Below are 20742 nucleotides of genomic sequence, written 5' to 3'. Positions count from 1 at the left end.
CTGGGAGACGCCGGCGTTAACCACTAGGCTATACACTCCGCCTTGTAACATCTTCTATGCGATTCAAGGGCGGTGGAAGCACTTTTAATCTAGGGGGCACCGACATCAAAGGGCACTTTGCAGAAATTCGATTGGACTGATGCAGCCTTATATTTAGTACCCTTTATAACTCTTATTGTATTATCTTATTTGCGTATACACATCACTCCATCAAGGCCCCCCTCTCTAGGAAAATATGCATATAGCACTGCAATATCCAATGAGCAAATTGGGAAACAAGGAACAAGTTTACTTTTGAGACAAAATGAGGTGAAATCATGCTAGTTGCTAATGTAGGAATCTTCCGAATTAGAGTTTATTTCTTGTTAATATCTTAACAATTTTTTTCCATTCGAAATAGCTTTGAGTTTGACCGACAGAAATTCATTAAAAGTCCGGTGCGTAGCCAGGATTTGCAAAGTTGTATGCACGACTATCTGAGCGGAGCGTCACCATCGGTTGGCGCGGAGCGTACAAAAAATTTTTTGGTTTTACAAACCCCTCAGATGGCCGGAAACGGCCCTTCCCGAGAGTTCATTCTGGTTCCCTGGCCTCTAATTGCTAACTTGAGACACCTCAATTTTTATGTAGAAAAAGGGCACATTTTTAACCTGAAGAAAAGTGGGGGGGGGGCACGTGCCCCCTGTGCCCCCCGGCCTTGATGTAAGATTCCACAATATGCGGTATCGCCGAAATTACTGTGATCTATATACACTAACACGTGATCAGTACAGTACTCTTGTGTGAAGTTTCGAAAGTTTGGTATTGGGTTTAATTCCAGTCGTTCAGTATAGTGATCGATGGATATCTATAAGACAGAACCATAGGAAATGAATCCCATTGGGTTAAAACGAATGGTTAAACGAAACTTACGTACTCTGTGATAAATGGGACTTGATTTTTCTTTATGCTGTTTTTAAAATTTTTGTTTATAAAAGAATGGTTTCCGAATTCATTGGTGAAAATAAAAATATGACAATGGCAAAGGGTGCAATAAATCAGGAGATTTATTGGTTTATGTGGGAGGGGGAATTAGATTTCCGCCAAAAATCGGAAGAATGGCATCTTAATTTAGTATAATAAGAGTAAAGAATACTAAATGAAGATATTCAATTCACTTTTATTGAAAGACCAGAGTAACGTACCATCGGTAGAACAATAAAATATTAGTTTCTTAAGAGGAAATCAATTCCAACTGTGAACCATCTTGTACAAATATTAATCCTTTACCAAATTATAGGATATATCTTAGAATACTTTCAACTTTGCCTAGCAAAAAAAAAATCATTTACATTTATTTGGAATAAACATCTTCATCATTTTTAATTAAGGAAGAAGAAAGAACACACAAGAAAATATAGATACAAAACTGTGCATAAAATACACATGATTATAAGTCAAAACGTTTGTCTTTAATACATAATTGAGTGTCTTTAGCTTTGTGATTCTAGGACAATTATATGATTTACAGATTTAGCAATCCAAACAGCAATTCTCAACGGACATATGAAAAACTACGAAAATTACTTTATGGTAAGTTCTGTTATTTGTGCGACAAGGGGTAATGGTTGTGCAATTTCAACAATGTCAAACTTGCACAATCAGAAATTTCTACCCCTGCCCCTTCCCCACACATACATCGATATTCTGAGTATAATTGAGAGTGAGTGCAGGACCCAATATGCATCAGTTCACATATGGAATTACAGACAGCACACTCAGGAAATTTCAGAGTAAATACAGACATTTCCAGGTTACCTCTTTTGGAGAATTCACTTTTTGGAAATATTAATTTATGGTACTAGAAGGGATAGAGTGACAGTGATCTGGGCTAAACAGATTTCAATTCCACTGGAATTTGCCAGCAATAAAACAAGTCAGGTTTTTGGTAGCCCCTGCCTGAGATAAAGTGTTGAGTTTTAACCGACCAAGCTGACCTAAATCAACTTAACTGGCATACTTGATAAATACCACAACATTCATACAACTTGTACTCAATCATACAAAGTTTCGGATTCGACTTGGAGGTTATGGAAGCTAATGCCCCACCAACACACCTCTCCATTACTCCTTGGGCAGTCTCCAACAGGTGAGTCTGCCCCTGGTGGACCAGCTCCCCCCCCCCCCCCCCGCTACTGCTCATGATAAGGGTCACGTGCACTTTCCCTGATTGCCCGATTTCTATATAAAGTAGGCACAGACATACGCTGTTATGAAGTTTGCAAGTAAACTGAGGAAAAGAAAGCTGCTTAAGGCCCGGATTAAAAAGCTGGGATTACTTAGACATGTAGAGACTTGCTAATATGATTAAATGATAAAGCTAGAGATGAGGAGAGGAAGGTAGAAGGGTTTAGGGCAGTTAGGCAGTGGCTTTTGTGAGTTGAGGAGCGAACATATTAACTAGAGATCGCTTTTAGGCCTTTTGGCTAAAGATCATGTGTGGTACCTGTTCCCTTTCGAGGTGAATGGTGATACACACCCGACGATGATCACACAGCCACAGTCTCGATGCAAGGGGACTGGGGTTGAGAGCGTATCAGTCGTTTGGTAGTTTGGGTTTCGTGCCCAGGTTCTTTCCTGGGTGACTTTTCTTAAAAAGTATTAACGAGAGAAAAGGAAAGGGAGAAGCCGAAGTTGTGTTATAGGACAGAGGTGGAAGTGTTTTGGGGAAGATGGTAGGCGTTGTTAATGAAGGCTTGATGTTTTCGGAGTTGTAAAAGGAAGCGGTGGTATTTCGTGGAGTCCGATATAATAATATAAAGAAGAAAAGCAACGAATAACACTGTGTCCTGAACTTATTACCGCAAATTACGTAACATATGCTAAGATCAGAAGTTGACATTAAGCGTTCCCCTTGCTGCAAGGTTTAGAACTCTTCACAGGCTCAGTATATTTGTTTATCAATTATGTTATTCTCTCCATGAATGAATCGAATATTTCATAATAATATTTTTACAATATTTGCTTTTTATATAGAAAATATCTTCTGCTTAAATATGTATAATACAACATTTATACCTGGAAATAATATGAAACACTATATATATATACTCCATTATTAACAATAATAGCAAAAGTGGTGGATAAAACCATGAATTTAGAAGAAAAATTGTGCAATATTGTCAAGGAATCTTACGATGTGGAATTAATTTTTGAGCTTTTTATTCGCAAATAAATATATAATGAGAGAATTAAAAAAATAAAGAAAAATGGTATGAACATGATAACGTTGCACTGACAGTATGATACAACAACTATGAAATGGTATAGGCACAGGAGGCTTGTATAGCAGTTACAGTGTCCATCCTAAACTTAGTTTTCTGGTTCAAAGCCTCACCGTCCATGCAGGAACCAGATTCCCTTCACCCTAATCAAAACTGCCATCCGTTTTGCAGTGTTGCTGAGTGGAGATCGTTCATGGATTTGGTATTTCTGGTTTGTGAATTGGTGTTTGGTTATTTCGAAAGAACTTTGATCACCACTCGTGATTCCCGTAGGCAATCCAGTGTCACTGAGATCTTAAAGACTTTGAAATGGGAACCCCTCATAGAAAGAAGGAAAAGGGCCAGACTCATGCTTTTCTATCAAATTATTAATGGCCTAGTTGCAGTCCCAAACGAGACTAATCCCTTCTTGAAACTAGGGAGACGTGGCTGCTATACTCAAATTCCACATAATCATTGTGCTTTTCAGTATAGCTTCTATCCTAGGACTATAAAAGACTGGAATACACAATCCTCGGTCGTTAAGGAGAGCCCTAGTCTTGAGGTGTTTAAAACTAGATTGCCCACGCAATGGTACTAGCACTGCTGCGCTGCATACCGACATCCTCGTCGTGATACCAGAGAGGGGTTTTTAACAGAAACAGAAACCATAGCTGCATTGATGATGAATGAGGTATGAATGAGGTGATTAAGTGTTCAGATGCTGAGGTACAGTCTCGTCTGTTGGATGTCGACCACAGATGGTGGTTTCTGGAGCAGGAATGGTACTGCAATTACTCAACTGCTTTGCAATTCTCTGGACACTTATCGAAAAGAGAAGGCTTAAAGGGTGTGAAGACTCGCGCAAAAAGAAACGTCTAAAGCCGGTAATCTGACCTAGTTTCGAATGAGGTGTAACAGAAGTGTTAGACACCCACCATCTATCCCAGAAGATACACACACAGCTTGCTACCGTCGGTAATTAGACACTAGTGTACAGTCAGTACATACTGTACAGCTGCGGTCAATACACCCACAGCACAGTGTACAAACAATAGAGCAATGGACATCTCAGGTCCAGCTAAAGATAACAAGGTATCACGTTTCATTACTGTCTGCATTTTGTAGCGACACAAACAAAACGTCACTTGCAAGCAACAGAAAGTGAACTTTTTCAGATGGCCGCACACGGTTTGGGGCAAGTCTTCAATGCCTTTAATATGAGCTAGTGTCGATAGGGTCTTAAGTGAGCCTCTGATGGTTTCCTACCCCTTGGGAAAATACTAAAAAACCCAATGTACATCCTTACAATCCATTTTGAAAGCTCCTTTGAACTATTATTGCATATATGTTGTATTTTGTTAAAATAACAACTTCCATCATACTTTATAACTTTACCAAAACTGAAGCTACATTTGGCCTGTAAAGACCATTCTCTGTATAACCAGCCGTCGGCCACTTTATAAAGCCCACGGAAACAGGAACGTGTCTGGCATCGGCAACTTACTCATGAGGTTTCTGGGACTCAGGTGTGAAAAGATATTACAAAGTATTTGACATATAAAGACCCATAGGTTTACAGCAATTTTAAAACATGTCTGTTTCAGAATCAAGGTTAGATATATTAAAATATAGTACTTACAACATCAATTAGTACACGTCACCATCCATCAACTTCCCAAGACTCTTCGCTCATTTTGATATATACATATTTTTTTTATCTCTTTAAGGTTATCCCACTATTTCATCCAAATATGCTAGAAAGTCCAATAGTGGTCACCCATGTTATAAACTTCAATCATCTGAAAGCCACTTTTTCGATACATCATTCCTCTTTGAGATGTTCCTAAAAATTGTCCGTCTAGTTTAATCTGTCTCAATATGACTCCCATGATCTCAATCTCTAGGAAACTACTCTTTTAAGCATCTTTAAACATCTTTTAAGCATCTTTTAAGCATCATTTATATTGAAAATTGTAGGCAACACAGATAACTTTTTAAGAAATGTTTGCAAAGCATGTTTCCATGCGTTTGGATATGTAGCAGTAACTCTGTGTCCTGACTACTCTGGTGTATTACGACTCCAGACTTGACAGGGAATGTTGGGTATTTTAGTCTATGTAAGACAGCCTCTTGACCCTGCTGCATGTTTTTTATTGTTCAATGAATATTAAGATGATAATCACCAAAGTGATTAGGATGGTGACACTAGCGTACACCCAGTAGAGGCTCATCATCATTGGTGATATCTGGGGAAGAGGGAAAAAAGCAACAACAAACATGAACAGTGTTAAATAAAAGCCAAAGACATACATTAAAGCAACTTGCTTTATCTTTGTGTATTTAATTTTCAGTAACAATTAGGTAACATTACAATTTGGAGGAGGGGGTGTGGGGGGGGGGGCGGTGGGGAGAAGGGGTGCCATAATGCTTGTGCCACCACTGAATTTAATTAATTTATCCAATGTTGTTCACATGTCATAGCTATCAAACTGTATGGCAGTTGCCAAGCTCTTTAAGATTTCAAACAGGCCAGGTGTAGAGTGAGGGGTAGAGTGTGTGTGAGGGAGGAGGGGTAAGCCGAGGGGGAAGGGGTAGGGGAGAGGGCATATATTCTTTCGTGCTTATGATTTCCATTGCTGTTAAGACTTAAATGTATTGTGATGTATGAGATACGATTTACAAAGGGTTAAATAAATGGAATACTAGTTCTGTACATTAAAAAAAAAATCAAATCTCTTGAAAAACTGTCTTTTTTTTACCTTAATTTGCTCATCCTTCGTGTAAAGATAATAAGACATAATTATTTTTTATACAAATTCTTCTTCCGTACCCTTCCCTCTCCAACACTTCCCATCTCTCCCAATCCAACCCAAAAATGCCTGATTATGCCACATTCCATCAATATTCAGTGATCTGATTTGTCGGAGGGCTTACCTGTTTTGCCTCAGAAGTTGAAGGAGGTGGCACACCATTGTCACCTCCATTCATAGGAATATCATTGCTCTGTTCTGTGTTTGCAGAAAAGAAAAGAGAAATAAACAGTTAAAAGAAATTGTTCACTCTTGGTTATATGTTTGTACATGCTTCAAGTGATTTTGGTCATCTCAACCCCCCCCCCACCCCCCACATTCCCCTCACCCCTTCTACTTTTGTTTGTACATTTAAATTTGAAGGCCCACTCTAGGCTGAATTTGAGTGTCTTTATGTCATAGTCCAGGAGTTTTTAAAAAAAATGAGCAAGGGGCAATTTTCCATTTTCAAGATATTCACTGTTACTGTAGATTATAAAAAAATTGTGAAGATTTTGTGACCCTGCTTGAGAAATGTAGAATAAATTATTTAATGAATGTCTAAAATGCTCATATAAACTATCATTTGCATTAGTCAATACCGATACGTTATCATGACTCCCCCGGATTTTCATTTACCACCCCGGATTAAAGTTGTCCCCAGAAATATTTGCTGGATTTTATGTACTAGTTGTCCCAGAATTATCTTCACATGTGGAATAGGCCTTGTACAATTTCAATTTGATCTCTCTTTTTGCCTCTTGTTCGTAGAGGAAGCTCAAACTGTCTTTAAGCTGCGATTGCTTACAACCACAAACTAATGTTTATTCATGGCTCCCAGATAAAGGCACCCCAAAGTCATTGAATAGTTTCATAGCCTGAAATTTTACCAGAAAAGCATCATGTACGTTGCACTATAAAGTGATGAATAATGAGACTTCTATGGTTAACTTCATGTTTCTTGGCATTGGAGTTTAATCTCGAACAAAATACTTGTTTATCTAAACGAGGTGCTCTAAACTTGAGCATTCATCCCTGTAGCATAGAGCTACCAAAGTACTCAGAGGTCCTCAAGATGCCAACCCTCCATTTAAACATACAGAGAAGATACTGACCAACCTATGTCAACGTGGCAGGAGTAAAAAGGGGAGGGGGGAGGAGGGGGGTCAATATCATTTCCTGGGAACAAAATGTTCACCTTAATTTCCAAGTATAGCCCGTTCACACACGTACGGATTAGTTATCGCAAAACTTTCACAATTGCCGATGGAATGACTCTGGTGCTTTTGAAACTATGGAAGAAAAAAGACTTACCTTCGGAATTTTGTTTGACTTTATACAAGGTCAAGATGATCCACAAAACCACATGGAAAGTAATAAACGCAGCCACAATCCAAACCACGTACCGACTCAGGGTGGGTAGAAGAGGGATTGCAACCTGCTCTGGACGGTTGACTGTCCCTAGTAAGATAGTAGCCACTACAAAATTTGAAAAGAAAAGCTAATTTGATGAGCACTATAAATACTGCATTTCCACTTCAGATTAAGAGTTACTCTATAGAGATATTATTATATATACTTCTATGAGGCCATCGATGCAAAGGGATGTTATAGTCTGTTTGTGAGGAGAGTTAGTAGTATTTCAATGATGATTGTGTTTTGAAAGCTCAATGGAATTCAGTAAACCCCACATTATTGAGCAGGAGAACATCTCCCTTTGCTGCATCTCATCTACACCTCCCATCAAAATAAGTTTGTACATTTTACATTTCAACAATGAGCATTGCCTGCCCGCACAGTATTTTGTTAATGATCTCGATAGCAGTCTGTTTTTCACAGGTTGCTAGAAAGGCACAGCCATGAAGTCTACTGAAACTACAAAACTGATTTTGTTTGGCACGGAAGGAATCTACATTCATGACATGTGGGTTAACACTATTTACTGGTTCTCACATATATGTGACTATACTCCATCGTAAGAGAATTCAAGGGGTCACAATACACAATCTTTCTCCTGTCCAGATAGGTAGGTAGGTAGATAGGTAGGTAGATAGATAGGTAGGTAGATAGATTCAGCCAATCATATAAAAAATAAAAAATAAAAAAAGCGTACAAAAATATATAAATGCCCTCATATCCAATACAAAGTCTACAAAGTATGTAATTGTACATAAAATATTAAAATATTGGAGTATAAAATTATTTAACGGTTTTGGTGCGCATTGAATACCTCCACAGCAGAAGGATGAAAACTGTCAGTAAATCTTTTAGAACCCTTAAAAGTATGCATTCTTTTGCCTGAAGGCAGGAACTTGAAATATCAGTTGCTGGGTGGTAATCATCTTTCAATATATTTTTAACACGTTTTAATGTTCGCTCCTGGTAGAGTGAGTGAAGGGACGGTAGGCCTGTGCCAATGACGCTATGACATATTCAAGTTTCCTATATATTGATTTCTTGCATGCAGTGCAGGGATTAATTTAGTGTCAAACTTTTGTGTAGCAGTTTCAAAGTGCCTGACTTTATAAGTTCATATTAAATACTATGTTCCCTTTGTAAAAAAAGAAAGAAAAAAATCCTATACATCTTTGCACTTGTATATAGCAATTTGATGATTTTGTATAGTATTTTGGGATGATACTGGAGAAATGATTCCCTGCAGTGTCCTTCACAGAGCTATTGCAAGCAATTCAAACAGACTCCCCTTCAAGGACTGAAATTATTTAAAATACATTTACTAGTGTTTGTCCCCTTGGGAGCATTCTGAAAACAAAAATTTTCATTCATTTTTATGATTGTAATGTAATAATAATAATAATTAACAGTTCTTATATAGCGCAACTTACAATAAGGTCTTGCTGCGCTGTACTTAACCCTGGTCATTGGTAACTTATCACACCTACACACCAAAGCACTTCAAACAATTCAAACACAGATTCCCCTTCAAGGACTGAAATTCTTTACAAAACATTTACTAGTGTTTGTCCCCTCAGAGCATTCTGAAAACAAAAATTTTCATTCATTTTATGATTGTAATGTAATAATAATAATAATTAACAGTCCTTATATAGCGCAGCTTACAATAAAGTCTTGCCGCGCTGTACTTAACCCAGGTCATTGGTAACTTGTCACACCTACACACCAAAGTGTGCACAATTCAAACAATCTCTCCTGGGGCACCACAGTGCACCACAGCCACGTGTCCCCTGGGGGACTTCCCATAGGGTGCAGCCACAAACCGGCGCACGCAACTATATATACTAGTTACCTCGTAAGTCCCCATTTATACACCTGGGTGAAGAGAGGCAATGGAGAAAAAGTGCCTTGCCCAAGAGCACAGTACAATGATCTGGCCAGGGCTCAAACCTGTGATCCTTAGATCACAAGTCCACTGCCTTAACCACTTGACTACAACGCCCTCTCTGATAATTTGAGATGTTTGACACTTCTTCGATCATCTCAGAGTACTGGAGCTTAATCCTCCTGACTTCTTCTGTCCAGCATAACAGTCACTATTGGCTTGCAGGCAGATCTCTACCACTCTGGTAATCACAAATTTCATTACATTTTTGTTTGTCCTTACTTTTCAGATGATAGGATTGAGTTCTTGAGACCATATTTTAGGAACAAATCCAGTTCTATTGAAATGAAGCATTTGTTACAATCATCGGGTACATGTGTCCTTGTAAACCTAAGTAAATTTTGTAGTAAAATTCTAAAATCTTTTGTCTCTTAAGGAAGTAGTCTCTGGTGCCATGTTTGATATTGAGACTATTCTAAAGTCTACCTCCCTCCTCTCCCCCCCCCCCACCCCCCTCTTTCTCCTTTACAAACTATTCAGCACAAAACGTTGAAAGAGCGTGTGTCATTCTTTTGTCTTTTCTATTTACTCCCTATGTTCTTAAGTTATATTTTATTTGTTATTTTCTTAATCTCTCGATTGTTATTGATAAGTACCGTACAAATGTCTCTTATACCTCACTGAGGTGATGTGGAGAAAACAAACAGAAACAGACATTTCCTCTCTATGACAATTATTGCCACTGGACAACCACAATTTGACAGCATCATGGGTTCCTGACAGTTGAACCATCACCCTGACATATATATCACTACATATATATATATAAACTACTTCTTCTCACGTTTTGTGCTCATCATCTGGAACAGCCTGTATACCTGTCGCAACTTCTATTGCCATATATTCCAACCCGCACACTTCGTTCGTCCAACAAATTGTATTTAACTGTTCCTAAACCACGCTTGAAGACATATGGTTACAGAAGCTTCGAATACTCTGGCTCTTATCTCTGGAACAATTTACCAGATCACATTCGAACATGCTCTAAACTTTCTACATTCAAAAGTCTACTTAAGACCCATCTTTTCACTTGTTCTTTTGTAAATTAATCTGTTTTCTTTGTAAAGCGCCTTGAGCAGTGGCTTTTGTCTACTGATTTGGCGCTATATTAGTCTCATTTATTATTATTATTATTATGTCTACTGTGATCATCAGCATCAGCATTGTGTTAAAGCAGTTGTAACTTCTGGCCATTGGCCTTCATATTCACAATGTTATTAAAATATCACATTCATGTGCATTGCTGAATGATCCATGAACAAAATTTGATAGTTGTTTTTTGACTAGTTTGCTCGGTAAAGAGATTTCCGTCATCATGGTATACTTACAAGCCATCAAGTGAGCTGAAGTACCTACTGCCCAGTGAGCCCAGTTGTATAAATTTCTCCTGGAAATGATAACAAAAATTGGAAAACCTTTATTAAATGGCATTCACAATATATATAGTCAATATATAAATGTTTTTGATTCCAAACATTTATGGAGAGAGTAAAAAACATCGATGTTAGCAAAACTGCTCAACTAGTGCAAAAAGCCAGTGTGGATAGGATGTAAAAATTAGGTGGCCTGATGCTTAGGATCATACATTAATGGAGATTGAGCAACAGCGGGATTAGATTGTACATTCCAATAGATTAAAAAAAAGGAATTTTGAGACAACTTCTTTAGTTAATGCTTTTTGTCACAAGTATGTCAAATATGACTGATTGTTCTAAGTGGATAAACACACTAGTCTGGTTGTATATCGGACCAATCTCAGAGATTTGAATCTGTCTTTAATATCAATGCCCCCTAGACAAAATAGAATTTACTTTTTCTCTTAATTATCTGGAACTGGAAATATAATTAAGTTGGCTTTCATCATCTGCCCAACTGCCACATATATGATAGAATGAAATTTTTGAAACGACTTCAGCCTATTTTTAAAGCTAAAAAATTGAAAATCAGCAGATCACATGAATGTTGTAAACCTTGCTTGATTTATTCATTAAGCTCAACACATGCACTAGTGTATTATACTTTTCCTGATGTGCAATAAAACTTGATCAAATAAGCACAAAACCAGATTTTAGCTTCTTTTTGTCCCGTCAATATCATAAAATAATTCTTTTGTTTTTTCACACACCTAACAGACTGGCCTACACCTACCACCGAGAGGTACCATACCGTCATATAAGAGTGCATATAAGAATCATAGTGACTCTCTTGATAAAAAGAGGGGGGGAATCTGGTTGGGAGTTAATACTGCCCAAGTATTGAATGTGAGTGAACAGGGTGAGAAGAGATATATAGTTATTAAAGTGTAACATGATAATTTAATTTACAAACCAGCGTAAAAGATATTCATATGGGCTAAGAAGAGAACAATTCAGATGAACTTTCTGAACAATAATAAATGTTATAGCAAGCAGTCAGAAATCACGTAGAACAGGTTGTGAGTGTGGTAAAAGTTTGTATATTTTAATTGTGTAAAAAGTTACATGACTAATTGAGGGAAAATTGTTTGGTTAAAATAACTACTACATCATGAGTACACATGTGTAATATATATCAAGACTAGGTTGAATTGAATAGCAACATAATATTATAAGCATATATACAGCAGATAGATGTAAATAGTACACTATATAAGACACAATGGTGTAAATCCAAACCGTGTAGCAGATGTACTCCGTCTATTGTTTACAATAGTGTAATCTGGATGTATGATAGTTAAGTGAACCATAGAAAGGCAATAGACAAGTTAAAATCAGATAAAAGAGTAGTTCAAGCTGAATAGCAAAATACAGACGATAGGAAACTTGATGTACAATGGTTTAGCAGACAATGGCAAACCAATGAACTATTCATAGTAAACTAAGTTAGACAGGAAACCAGACTGTACGGAGATCTCTTTTCAATCCAACAAAATGCTAGCATGTTATATGTAAACAGTTGTGAAGTAATAAATCAAGGTTGTGCGTTGATTCCTAAATATGTACCCCCCTCATCGGCTAAATGGGCAAATCCAGCGTTACTATTGTCAGTTAATATGCGAAGGATGTGCGGTACTTGCTAGTATACTGCTCCCTCCCCCATCCGATAAATAGGCAAATCCAGCGATACTATTGTCAGTTAATATGCGAAGGATGTTTGGTACTTGCTAGAATACTGCTCCCTCAACAATGTGAACAAAGTGAACAATGGGCAAATCCAGTATTTACTGTTGTAAATTAATATATGAAGTAAGTGGGGTAATTGCCTAATATGCATTCAAATAATGTGTAACTGTGTGTCGTAATATGGTCTGTATAGTACACAGTACATGTAAGCAATGCTATCTGCATACATAGGAACGGGAATAAAATCTACCTACGTTGATCATGGGTCTCTCAATTAAATTTCTACCGAGGCTCAGAGTAAAAATAACAAAATAAACATTTGTAGGAGAAAAGAAACAAAGACAGAACATAATAATCTTATTTTACCTAGATTGAGCAATGTGCAAGATAAGCCTGTAAGGTGCTTAAAGGGTGTGAAGACTCGCGCAAAAAGAAACGTCTAATGCTGGTAATCTGACTAGTTTCGAATGAGGTGTATCAGGAGTGTTAGACACCACCATCGATCCCATAAAATACACACACAGCTTGCTACCGTCGGTAATTAGACACTAGTGTACAGTCAGTACATACAGCTGCGGTCAATACCCATGCAGAGCATAGTGTATAAACGATACAGCGATGGACATCTCAGGTCAAGCTAAAGATAACAAGGTATCACGTTTCATTACTGTCTGCATTTTGTAGCGACACAAAAAAAACGTCACTTGCAAGCAACAGAAAGTTAACTTTTTCAGATGGCCGCAGGCGGTTTGGTGCGAGTCTTCAATGACTTTAAAGGGTGTGAAGACACGCGCACAAAGAAACGTCTCATGCCGATAATTTGACCTAGTTTTGAATGAGGTGTAAGGGAAGTGTTATCCCCCACCATCGATCCCAGAAAATACACACACAGCTTGCTACCGTTGGTAATTAGACATGCATCACGTTTCATTACAGTCTGCATTTTGTAGCGACAAGAAGAAAACGTCATTTGCAAGCAACGGAAAGTTAACTTTTTCAGAGCGCCACACGCGGCTTGGGGGGAGTTTTCAATGCCTTTAAGGTGAAGGCTTTAAGGGTATCATGATGTAGCACAAGATTGTGGGCATATAACCCCCCCCCCCCAAGGTCAGTTTGAAATTGTTTGCGGACCAGATTTGGCCCGTGGGCCTGCCTATTGAGAACTCTTGATGTTGATTAGATTGTCTTTCCCATGAGAGTTTAGTGCACACAGAGTATATTGTGATCCCTAGTCTGTAAATTGAATTACCTCGGTTCGCCAGGGTGAGGTCTGAATATTGCCATGACGACATTGACAAAGGCAAGTATCGTCACTATGATACCAAATATGGCGTGTGCAGTTCGAACCCTGTTCTGAGATCCACTCTAGGAAGAAAGAAGAGAGAGAACGGCAAATAATTGTAGTAGAACTTTCATGAAATCATCAAAAAATACTGAATTGTTCTTGGGCAGATCTTTAATTTACATTTTGTGTGCACTACATTCTTCATGAAATATGTCCATTATCATACTAAAACAAAACCAAACAAAATCAATAAATATTCTCATGTCACATGACACCTTAATTCTTATAAGATATAGGAACTTTCCTTTTCAAAACAGCTAAGACGATGCTTGCCTTGGTCGCCTTCTTTGTACTGATACACATGTTGAGTATGCAGCAACTTAAGTACTCCAGGTTTGTCATTATTAGAATGTTAGCATGTTATCAGTGGCGGAGCTAGGGGTATTGGTCAGGAGGGGCGTGAATGGTCTGTAGGGGCGCTTTCGACACTATCTAAGCGGATCCCCACCACAGGTTGGCGCGGAGTGTACAGAAATTTTTTGAGTAAAGAGACTCCCTAGATCGCCGGAAATGACCCTTTCCGGGCCTTGCTAATTTGCAGATAAACGAAGAATAAATAGGTGTCATCGCCAAATTACAGAATCCAAATGTGACAAATGTCAATAGGTAGTTGAGAGCGCAATAAAAAAGTCAATAACCGCGATTAAGTAAAAAGTGGTAAAAAGCTGAAAAGGGCGCCAGCAGTCCATTTGAGTTCGTCAGGGGGGGCATCCGCCCCCCCTGACTGTATGGACGCTCCGCCACTGCATGTAATGAAGTGATCCTATTCTTTCAAAAGTAACCAATTGATTTATGCCACATCAATTTTAGAACAATTTCAGAGCAAAGTTTTCCCCAAGAATTATTATACTGACTGCAGTAATTCTGATCTAAAGCTTTAAATGGCATCTGCATATTTAAGCATAATAAAGACAATGTTTGAAATAATGTTGATAAGTTTTGAACTTTCATAGTTCTTATGACAGAGTGGGTGGTGCCCAAATCCATCCGCTGGTCACAACACTTAATGATTTAACTATACCCATCATAACAACAGAAAATAAACAAGGAGAAAGTTTTTTACATGCTGATTTTCCATCTGTTATGTCGAAACATCCCAGAAATGCATTCACATGTCTTGTTTTTTCTAATAACCGTAAGGTTCCGTAGTATCGGAGGCTAGATTAACAGAGGTTTGACGACCCCTTGTGGGTCTCACTTTACTTTGCCCAAACTGTGTCTTGGCATTTATGTAAATATGCTTTACAGTACGTTAATTACTTGAAGTTATTATTTTATACTACTGGAATGAAAGCGGAGGCAATGTTTTCTACATGTGGCTTCAACAAAATTCCAGGGCCTTGTTTTATCCAATGATCGTTAGATCTAAATGTTGGTGATATGTACGATCTGACATTGGACAATTTATGATCCAAGAATCCAAGATAACATATCAAACTGAGTACTTTTTGGTTGTTACAAATCCCTCAAAGGTCACAACAGCAACAATCAATTAATACACACCATCCATCAACTTCCCAAGACTATTCGGTCATTTTGATATATATATATATATATTTTTTTATCTCTTTTATCCTACTATTTCTTCCAAATATGCTAGATGGTCAAGTAGTGGTCACCCATGTTATAAATTTCAATCGTCTGAAAGCCACTTTTCGATACATCATTCCTCTTTGAGATGTTCCTAAAATTGACCGTCTAGCTTAATCTGTCAAACTTAACCACTTCCTGCCAATCTCCAACCCATCCTCCCCCTTCCCCCTCCCCCCACATCACTCACTGCTACTGCCAACAAGTTTAGTTTGCTACATTTACACACAAAAAGGGTGTGAAGACTCGCGCAAAAGGAACGTCTAATGCCGGTAATCTAGTTTCGAATGAGGTGTAACAGAAGTGTTAGATACCACCATCGATCCCAGAAAATACACACACAGCTTGCTACCGTCTGTAATTAGACACTAGTGTACAGTCAGTACATACAGCTGCGGTCAATACCCACATCACAGTGTACAAACGATACAGCGATGGACATCTCAGGTCCAGCTAGAGACAACAAGGTATCACGGTTCATTACTGTCTGCATTTTGTAGTGACAAGAGAAAAACTTCACTTGCAAGCAACGGGGAGTTATCTCTTTAAAGATGGCAGCACGCTGTTTGGGGCGAGTCTTCAATGCCTTTAAAACTGATGACAGGCTGTATTATGGGATACAAATGTCTCTGAATCTACTTACACTGATGGTACTAAAGCCTCCGACTGCGATGATGATGATGATGAATGCTATTTCACAAACTACAAGAGCAAGGGTCATGCAACTTCTGTGAATCTGTTGGACAAAGTAATAAAGTGTGGATGTACGAAAACCCTCAGCTGCATGGATCGTTACTCTATGACTTTTGTCAATTTAACCATTTTTATATACGTGATGAGCACTTATCCTCCAACCATTTTATCTTGTCTTGCATTATCATGGGAACAAAATTTGAAGGTTCATAGCCAAAATTTGTGTGTGTCCTGTCATACAAAGAATATGGCAAATGTGTCCCTCTCTGTATTACTTCTCCATCAATTTGCTTGTTCCATTATCATTTGTCTGGGTTTAATTTAACATATAGTATTTTGTTTGTAACATGAGCTCTTACCGAATCATGTACGAAAAACTGGCAGGGATTGACCGAAAATTTGAAATAAAAAACTTGAATCCCGCCTGTATCACAACAAAATCAACAACGAAAATAGAGAAAACTAAATTATAAATAAGAAACTCACAGCAAACCAAGTTGGCTTTCCACAGAGTTTGGCAGGAAGAGCTTTAAAGAATCTGGCAGTAGTGATCCCCAGACTGACCAAGCACAACCAAGCTAACACCATCAGAGAACCTATAGGAAACAAAATATGAAGAAAACACACACAAAGTTAAGTTACTAGCAGGACAAACTGAATGACTTGTAGAGCTTTAAAATATCTGGCAGTAATGATCCCCAGACTGGCCAAGCACAACCAAGCTAACACCATCAGAGAACCTATAGGAAACAAAATATCCAAAAAACACACACAAAGTTAGTTACTAGCAGGACAAACTCAATGACATGTATGGGTTGATAAAACATATCTTCCATGATATATATTTTTTTTATTCCAATACCTTCACTGTTAATTCAGGATTGATAGAAGTTGTTTCCATCAGTATTTTAAGATAACCGAATTTCATGTAAGGAAAACTGATCTGGAAATTATATGTTTATACTCAGGAACATTGATCTCTTGGGTTAACAATTGAGATAGGAGACCACAGGGATGGTATATAGGTCCATATGAACCCTATTTCTTTGGGGGTGTGGCAGGTTGGGGGGGGGAGGGGGGATGTAGAGGGGTAAGGTTGTCTAAGTCAAAGGCCACAATTACCTTGCATAATTACAGCCGACTTTCATATCATGTAATTCAGACGGGTGCAGGGTTTTCAAATGAAGCAGTTGGGAGTATGTGTAGATGCAAATGTAAATGAGAAGACTTAACAATGGAAATGATCAAATGAATTTTTTGAAATGGTCATAAAAATATTGGCTTGATACATAAATTTGTAACTTCCAGTGTTACATAAACTCTGGTGTTTTAGTGGTACACTTTGGTATAATTTCGTCGTGATTAGTTACCGTGAACTCTACGGAGGATGTCCGTGTTATCTGCTTTTGCACCCACATTCGCTGATGTTTCTGTCACATCTATGGGCTCTGGCCTGAATATTCTCTCTTTATGAATGCCAATGTCACCTTCTGCGGAATCAAGAAGTGTCAAAGAAACAGCTGCTTTAGTTTGCAATGTAAAAAATTACAGTAGTACAGAATACATGAGCACCAAATAAATTGGCTACATTTTTCAAGTTAACAGACAGATCTGTTTCAGCAATCTCAGCACCACCTGTCTGAAACCCCTCACCCAGCCCTACTCCGTTCTTTGCCTATAATCAGGTTTTATGGTGCCTACGACCCAAATTGTCTAAGACTGAATGCGTAATCCGATGTGAGCGATGACAAAGGCATATTTTACCACTTGAAAGTGATCCATCCCAGGCTAAGAGGATTGTATATTCATTCGGGGGTCCAAGGTCAAAGAAGAGTTCGTCCCCGTCATCTAAAGAAACATCTCGAGTAAAGGTACATCTGATGGACCCATCGCTGACTGTAAACGATTCATCGGATACTCCTTTCTGAAAAGGAAAACAACAAGAAGTATTGCCATCATGGTATTACCTTGCTTGCAATGTTGACAGATAAACAAAAAAAGTCAGATTATGAATTATTTAATATTTAATGTGATTATTTGAATAGACAGCCTCTACCAAACATATACTATATACTATACAGGCATATACACAAAGCCTACTGCTTTACAAAATAGCCTACTATACAAAACTGTGTACTAATCCGGCGACCCGACAGTCATATACAAACACATAAACTTGAATCGATTGTCAATTGCCTGGTAGCTTCGGTCCAGAACAAGTTACCCGCGGTGACTCTTAATCCTTATTTCAAAACCAAATGTCATTTATCTTGGTCACTTATAGGAAGTCCATTGTCCACACGCATGATGTCATAGACAGCCCCTCTCATTAAATCTGAGTCTCAGCTGAGAGCTGATCACTCATGTGTAACTAAGCTGAAGACGTGAACAATAGCCCTGTGAGTGCGCCGGCATGACGGCGATTAGATTTGGCAATGGTCCCTAAGTGATGGGAAGTCTCTCACGTGGACACCCATTCCATAGTCGCCATGTACCTTTGTGAGATACATAGCAGCAGTAGTAACTCCAGTGCACACTCCCAATAGTATGCTTGATTCTGCACAAAAGATGTAATCAAAACTTGGACTCTGCTATTTAACTATTAGACTGATGGGTTGCATGTGTTAAAGTGTGGAGTATATAGGCATGAATGCTCATACAGGCCAGGTTTGCTAATCCCTTGGCATGGGCCATGGGGTAAGTTTAGATTTGCAAATATGCAGGCGAATTCCCGGAAGGATCACAATTATGAGGTCATAAAGGATAGCTCCCCGGAAACTGATAGAAACTCAAAGAATGGTCAGTCCTGCTTCAAATTCAAACTAAAAGTATCTTACTGCAGCATGTGATGCACTTTCCCCCAAAAAATCAGACATTTAACTGCAGAGCTGAGGACTTCTCAATGCATAGAAGTCATTTAAGAGGCTCAGAACTTTCAGAATATTACTTTTGAGCAATTTCTAGCAATTTTAGCCTGGTTATATTTTGGGTACAAAGATGATAGTCTTTATGTTTATGTTAATATTGATGTTAATTTCATTTAAAACATATGTTAATCAATGCCGCGTATCCGCTTCGTTACTCATTTCGTCTGGTAATTACAGGAAGTCTACCATCTCAATATTACCACATTGAATTATTGTTTTATTCAAATTTCAGATCGTTTGCAAACCATGAACAAAGGTGTTTAACACCAATAAAAAGCTTAACTATTTTCTTGCTAGCTGTGATTGAGCAATTGTAGTTTTTTAAAGAAGGAATTTACATTGACTGACAATCGTCCATGAAGTTTCTAACTGGAAGAACAAAAACTTACGTTAAGATTTTAAATCCATATAACACACATTTTAGCTGTTTCAATGCCAGTATGGCTTCCACAGGATTACAACAATATTTATTTTCTATAAAATGTTTAAACAAGAACCATATTTCAATGATGATCCCCTGAGAATTTGCTCACCAATGGTTGCGCCGTGTTTCTACGACCATCATTTCTGGACCTCCTCACCTCAGAATTTGCTGTGCAAGCGTAAACATCGCTATCATCCTACAGAACAAAGCAAGTAGAGTCATTAATGTTAATAGTAACTAGAATAATAACAACATCATTATATGATACTGTATCAATTGATTCTTCCCATAGAGATGAAATCATCATATTTCACTTTTGCTGGATTTCTTTTTCCCATGTATGCTTTCTTGACCTTCATTTAATGTGCTGTAAATTTATTATGTTAGTAATGTACCTGAAACGTGTAAACAAGACAGTTCATTAATACATGTAGTATAAAGAGCATAGACATCTACCACAACAAACAATAAAATGAAATTTATGACCAAGAGCATCGAGGAATCATGGAGGAGACATGATACTATCATGCCATCTACCTTCACCTGTTTTGTTAAACATGCATTAGGCAAACCTTAAAGGGTGTGAAGACTCGCGCAAAAAGAAACGTCTCCTGCCGGTAATTTGACCTAGTTTCGAATGATGTGTAACAGAAGTGTTAGACACCACCATCGATCCCAGAAAATACACACAGCTTGCTATTGTCGGTAATTAGACACTAGTGTACAGTCAGTAGATACAGCTGCGGTCAAAACCCACAGCACAGTATACAAACTATACAGCGATGGACATCTCAGGTCCAGCTAAAGATAACAATTAAGGTATCATGTTTCATTACTGTCTGCATTATGTAGTGACACGAACAAAACAACACTTGCAAGCAACAGTAAGTTATCTTTTTCAGACGGCTGCATGCGGTTTGGGGAAAGTCTTTAATGCCTTCAAAAATAAGAAAATAAAAAAAAAATAAAAAAAAATCTGTAGCAGTGGCAACATCCCCTGCAATGGGGCTGCGACAATATAAACTAGAGATTATTTCTGCAGACCAGCAACGCCTGCAGCATTACTGCAGCTGCCTTAATCCTCCCTACTCTTGAAATTGTGCCTAAGGAATAGTAAATTGTAGCAGGGCATGAAGGTGAGATGCTTGCTTAAATACATATAAATCAAACAACAAGTACACTATATGAAACAAGCAAGAAACTCCTTACATAAGTAAGTATATATATATATATATGAAGCCAAAGAAAAAACAATTGGTGAAGAATT

The 20742-nt window shown here is 38.1% G+C and overlaps 1 protein-coding gene across 2 annotated transcripts in view; it reads right to left on the bottom strand.

Annotated features, from left to right (window-relative positions):
• Positions 1–1147: 1147 nt before the first annotated feature.
• Positions 1148–20742, bottom strand: part of LOC139978843 (uncharacterized) — a 50237-nt gene continuing 30642 nt past the window's right edge. For both annotated transcript variants that reach the window (XM_071989374.1, XM_071989381.1), the window contains 10 exons: positions 19585–19671; positions 17889–18048; positions 17495–17614; positions 16611–16720; positions 16075–16167; positions 13746–13861; positions 10724–10782; positions 7349–7513; positions 6180–6253; positions 1148–5491 (listed from right to left, as the gene is read on the bottom strand). In XM_071989374.1, the coding sequence (XP_071845475.1) occupies positions 5396–5491; positions 6180–6253; positions 7349–7513; positions 10724–10782; positions 13746–13861; positions 16075–16167; positions 16611–16720; positions 17495–17614; positions 17889–18048; positions 19585–19671 (1080 nt within the window). In that variant the 3' untranslated portion in view covers positions 1148–5395. The remainder of the gene's footprint in view (positions 5492–6179; positions 6254–7348; positions 7514–10723; positions 10783–13745; positions 13862–16074; positions 16168–16610; positions 16721–17494; positions 17615–17888; positions 18049–19584; positions 19672–20742) is intronic.

Source organism: Apostichopus japonicus, chromosome 2, assembly GCF_037975245.1.
Source record: "Apostichopus japonicus isolate 1M-3 chromosome 2, ASM3797524v1, whole genome shotgun sequence".
In the NCBI taxonomy this organism is placed as follows: domain Eukaryota; kingdom Metazoa; phylum Echinodermata; class Holothuroidea; order Aspidochirotida; family Stichopodidae; genus Apostichopus; species Apostichopus japonicus.
This window is presented reverse-complemented; position numbering and strand designations above follow the sequence as displayed.